The 5780-nt window shown below is 50.7% G+C and overlaps 1 protein-coding gene across 1 annotated transcript in view; it reads right to left on the bottom strand.

Annotated features, from left to right (window-relative positions):
* The window catches only part of SARDH (sarcosine dehydrogenase), a 63370-nt gene that overhangs the window by 26030 nt on the left and 31560 nt on the right, over positions 1–5780 (bottom strand). Inside the window, exons 18-19 of the mRNA XM_010832766.1 lie at positions 5647–5760; positions 74–212 (exon numbers count right to left, since the gene is read on the bottom strand). Coding sequence (XP_010831068.1) covers positions 74–212; positions 5647–5760 — 253 coding nt within the window. The remainder of the gene's footprint in view (positions 1–73; positions 213–5646; positions 5761–5780) is intronic.

Below are 5780 nucleotides of genomic sequence, written 5' to 3'. Positions count from 1 at the left end.
GAGCCGGGAGCGGTCAGCCTGTGCCCAGGGCGGCACTGAGGCGGGGGAGGCACGCAGCCCTTCCGCTCCATACCTGGGGGCCGGCTGACGTCGGCGGAGAAGAGCCAGTCGGCAGCCTTCCTGGCGTCTGGGCCCACCAGGAAGAACTTCCCGAAGTAGGACATGTCGAACACGGCCGCGGCCCCCCTGCAGGCCAGACACTCCTTCTTGATCTGAAAAGTTCCAGAGTTGGGGTACCATGGGGGCTTCGGGACCCGCCTCCCCGAGAAAGACCCCACAGCCCTGGGCTCCAAGACCCTCTCCTCCCCTCCAGCTAGAAACGCACGTGCACACTCTCCTCGGGCGCAGGAAGAGCGCCCTGCCGGTGCGCACGTGCACAGTGTCCTCGGGCGCAGGGAAGAGCGCCCTGCCGGTGCAGGAGACCCGGGGGGACCGCGGGCCGCGAGAGGATACGCTCCAAAGGGTGAAGGCCAGCGGAATGTGTTCTTTGACCACAGTGGAATCCAATTAGAAATCCGCAGCAGAAGGAAAATTGGGAAGTTCACAAATAAGTGAAACTAGAAAACACACTTCTTAATAACCAGTGGATCAAGGGAAAAGGTCACCAGGAGGATTGGAAACCCTTGGAGAGGGATGAACACGAGGAAACAACGTGTGCAGACTGACGCCGGAGGCCAGCGCCGCCTCATCCGACGTCACACCTGCGAAGGCTCTCAAGTCAGCCGCCTCGCACTCCGCTTGGAGAAACCAGAAAAGGGAAAGCAAATTAAACCCAGTGCAGGCAGAAGGAAAGAAATAACAAAGACTGGAAAGGAAATAAACAAAAATCTCAAAAGATAGAGAAAATCAGCAAATGGAAAACTGGTTTTTGGAAAAGTTCAGTGAAATTAGCAAATCGTTAACTGAAATTACCAAGAATCAAAATCGACTCCAAGTGCTAAAATCAGGAATGAAAGAAAGGTGTCACTATCCAATTCATAGGAGAGAATTGTAAGGACTCCTGTGAGCCACTGTCCACCAATAAATCAGACACGAAACAGAAATTCCCAGAAAGACACAAATCGCTGAAGTCGGTTGAAGGGGAAACAGACAGTCTGAACAGATCTACAACCAAAAGAGACTTCTTCAGTCATTTAAAACTCTCCACACGGAAAAGCCCAGGCCCACATGGCTTCACTGGTGAATTTTAGCAAACATTCAAAGAAGAATTAATACCAGTTCTTCACAAACTCTTCCCGTGAGGCCAACATTACCCCAAAACCAAAACCAAAGGCCTCATAAGAAAATCAGAGACCAATATCCTTCATGACTATAGATACAAAAAACCTCCATGATATACTAACACACTAGATTCAACAACATATAAAAAGGATTACGTGATCAAGTGGAATTTATTCCAGAAATGGGAGTCTGGCTCACCATTCCCAAATCAATATAATGTACCATATTAATGGAGCAAAGGACAAAAACCAAATGGTCATCTCAATAGATGCAGAAAAAGTATTCGACAAAATCCAACACTAGGTCATGATAAAAACTCCATATAAACTACAACTAAAAGGGAATTTGCTTGACCTGATAAAAGGCACGAGCAAAATCCCACTTAATGAGGACAGACTGGATGTCCGCTGCTAAGATCAGGAACAAGACGGGGCTGTCCCCTCTGCCACTTCCACTCAACATCGTATTGGTAGAATTTTTCTGCTACCAGTGATATCATTAAAGAAGTGAAAAGACAACCCACAGAAGGGAAAAAATAATTACAAATCATAAATCGGGTAAGGGACTTGTATCCAGAATGTATAGAGAATTCTTATAATCCAATAAAAAGACAACTCAATTTTAAAATAAGCAAAATATCCAAATAGAAATTTATCCAAAAAAGATATAGAAATGACTAAATAAGCACATAAAAAAGATGTTCAATATCATTGGTCATTAGGGAACATTGTGCTGGAGGTCCGACCCAGGGCAATTAGGCAAGAAGAAATAAAAGGTATCCAGACTGAAAAAGAAGAAGTAAAACTATCTCTATTTGCAGATGACATGATCTTACATATAGAAAATCCTAGAGAACTCACTGAAAAAAAAACTGTTATAATTAATAAAATAGTTCAACCAGGTTGGAGGATATAGGGTCAACATAAACAAAAAAATAATTTCTATACAATAGCAGTGAGCCATTAATGAAATTAGGAAAATAATTCCATTTACATCTTCAAAAAGAGTTTTTAAAGGCTTACAAATAAATTGAACAAATGAGGGGCAAATTTGTACTCTCGAGAAAATGTCTCTGAAGAAAATTAAAGCAGACCTAAATAAATGGAAAGGCCTCTCGTGTTTGCAAGATGAAGACTTATCATTGCTAAGATGAGGGTAGCACCTCATGTTGGTCTACAGATTTGACAGGGTCTCTACCAAAACCCCAGCGGGCTTCTCGGCAGACATTGACAAACTGAGGCTAAACTTCATACAGAAATGCAAGGCGCTTGGAATGTTCAAGACAATCTTGAAAAAGGAGAACAAAGCTAGAAGATCTGCTCTTCCTGATTTCAAAACTTACTACAAAGTTACTGTACTCGAGACAGTGGTGCAAACATACGGATGGAAATGTAGATCAGTAGGATGGAATGGAGAGTCCAGAGATAAACCCTCACCTTATGGTCAGCTGATCTGCGCAAGGATGCCAGGACAATTCAATGGGGAAAAGAGTAACCTTCAACAGATGGTGCCGAACAACTGAATAGCCACTTGCAAAAGTCTAAAGCTGGGTCCCTTCTTACACCTTTCACGAAGCTTCATCAAAATGGACCACAGACCTACGTATAAGACTGAAAACTATACAATTCTGAGAAGAAGATATAGTAAACCATTGTGACCTGAGTTAGGAAACACTTTCTTAAATATGACACCAAAGCCCCAGGGACAAAAGAAGGCATACATAAGCTGTTTTCATTCAGTCACCAAGTCATGTCCAACTGTTTGCAACTCCATGGACTGCAGCACGCCAGGCTTCCCTGTCCCTCACCATCTCCTGGAGTTTGCCCAAGTTCATGTCCATGTCAAGTACATAAGCTGTACTTCATCAAAATTAGGAACTTTTGTGCTACCGATGATATCACTAAAAAAGTGAAAAGACAACCCACAGAAGGGAAAAAATAATTACAAATCATAAATCGGATATGGAACTTGTATCCAGAATGTATAGAGAGTTCTTATAACCCAGTAAGAAGACAAACAACTCGATTTTAAAATGAACAAAATATCCAAATTGAAATTTCTCCGAAACAGACAGAGAAATGGCTAAATAAGCACATAAAAAAGATGTTCAACATCATGGGTCATTGGGGAAACGCAACTCAGATCGTTGAGATACCACTTCACACCCACGAGGATGGCTAGAACCAAAAACAGAATTACGAGCGCCGATGAGGATAGAGAAATTGAAACCTCGTCCACCAAGGGTGGGGACATAAAATGGTTCAGCCACTTTGGAAAACCCTCGGCAGGTCCCCAAAAATGTTAAACGCGGAGTCACTACATGCCCCAGCACTCCCGCTCCTAGATACGAGAACTGAAAACATTTGCCTAAAAACCTGTGCACACATTTGCAGAGCAGCATTATTCACCATGGCCCCAAAGTCCAATGACTCAAGCGTCCGTCCACAGATGAATGGATAAATAAAAAGGAGTGTACCCCTGCCATGGAATACCATTCCGAAGAAGAAGTAACGAAGCACTGACATGTCCTCAAACATGGAGGTGACAGAGGCCAGTCACAAAAGACCACCACTGTGTGAGTGCCTTACGGGAAACGTCCAGATACGATACATCTACAGAGACAGGACGTAGATCAGAGGCTTCCGGAAGGTGAGTTTGGAATGAGAGAGGGGCAGAGGCCGCGAGAGGGCCAGCAGCCCGTGCCTTCTCCCCCATCCCACGGTTCAGACGCCACTGCCCAGTGGTCTACAATTAGCCTTACAGCCAGCTGCCTGCTGAGGCCCAGGCACGGGGCGTGGTCTGCTCAGGGTTACACAGGAGGAAATGATGGAGCCTGGGTCTATCCAGCAGTGCCCGGACCCCAAGAGGCCCCCAAGTGCATCCTCCCCACTGTGTCTTCAGTGATTCCACCTGGATGGGAGGGAGGGCGTGGATGGCGAGTCTCTATACCAGGGAAACTGGCCAGCCTGGGGCCAGCTCCCTGCCCTCTGCCCCAGGGCTGCTGGCCGCCACACAGCATCCCACTGACTCATCTCCTGAACCCCAAAGGCCGCTGCTCACCACTGTCCAGATCCCACCACCCTTTACAGCTCCCCCTCCACTGTCAGGCGTCAGGGTGCCTTCGCTTACGCTGCTGGGGCTGCAGATCCAACCCCCAGACAACTTGCAGGCCAACTCTCATCTGCCCGGGCTGGGGAAGCTGCCAAGGCTGAGAACGAGCGTGCATCTCCTGCTCCGGGATGTCGAGGCGCCTCTGCTGGGATGCAGCCAGGAAGTGGAGCTGGCACCCCGGCCCGGCGCCCACATCCTTAAGGGCCTGAACACCCCGTGGGCCTTGGAAGCCGCCCCGCGGAGGTGCCAGACGGAGTCCCATTCGCTCCTGGGAGAGGCAGCCCCCAGGGCCTCCTGGACTTCCAGAGGCACGTGCCTCCCCTCCCGTTTCAGAAGCCTCTTCCCCAGCGCCTTCACTAGAGCAAGCCTGGGGGGGACGTGTGGTTCCTTCCCTACAGGACCAGGTGCAAAGTCCAGGTATGCAAGATACATTCAGAATTTGTAGGCAGCAGCAGCAGGGCACGAAACCCAGCCCAGGCTGCTTCTGAGTGAGGGGCCTCACACGACTGCAGGGGCCCCACGTCCAGGAGGCTTCTCAGGCCTCTGGTCTCTGGGGACAACCCCCAGGCTGAGGCCGTGGCCCCAGCCCAGTGTAGACACTGAGCGGGCCTTCATCCCCCTGTGCGGTCGGCCACATGCTCACGGACACAGAGAGCACATTCTCCTCTGGAACACAACAGCTGGGTGTCTCAGCAGGGACGCTGGAGTTGTCTTCTCTGCAGACACTGAGAACCCCCAGCATGATGCAGACCTGGGGGAGGCCTGGCCCCTAGGACCCCGTCACCTCCTCTCCCACTGTACCAGGGAGCTGGGCTTGGAAGGGCCCAGGAGCCACTGGAGCAGCCACACCTGCCCATTTCCGGAGCAAGCTGGGCAGTGAGCGGGCCCCAGCTGCGGTCTCCTCTGCTCGCCCCCTGGGGGTCCCGTCTTGGACCTCCTTGTTCTGGGTCTGCTCGGTCAGAGCGGCAGACGGGAACCATGGCCCCAGATCCGGCAGGGGGCTCGCTACCCACAGTCACACTTGGGGGCGGTTCCGAGGGCCTCCAAGAGATGAATCCCCGGCCCGAGACCACACAGCCTGAGCCAGGCCGGGCTGCCTGGCTGATGCCCCCAGCAGGCCGCGCCACTGGCAAAGTCTCAGAACAGCCAGAGGGCCGAGGAGAGCATCACCTATTCTGCCTCAAAACTGAGTCAGCCCAAAACAGGATGGGGGTACAGGGAGCCAGCTGGGAGAGGGCTGGAGCTCCCCGGGCGCCTCCCCCGACCGGCCCAAAGTGCCGCCCAGCTTTCTGCCCCTTGGGGTTGGGGGCCTACCACATCGTGGTGCGGAGGGAAGCTGAAGGTGTACTCCTGGCCCAGCAGCCGGCCGTAGGTGTAGTCCTCGCGGGCCTGATGCCCGTACGCCCCGCAGTAGTCGTAGGGGAGCACCTGCGGCAGGCGAGGGGGTG

Source organism: Bison bison, unplaced genomic scaffold (assembly GCF_000754665.1).
Source record: "Bison bison bison isolate TAMUID 2011002044 unplaced genomic scaffold, Bison_UMD1.0 scf7180017862242, whole genome shotgun sequence".
In the NCBI taxonomy this organism is placed as follows: Eukaryota; Metazoa; Chordata; class Mammalia; order Artiodactyla; family Bovidae; genus Bison; species Bison bison.
The sequence above is the reverse complement of the archived record's forward strand: the minus strand, read 5'-3'. Positions and strand labels throughout refer to the sequence as shown.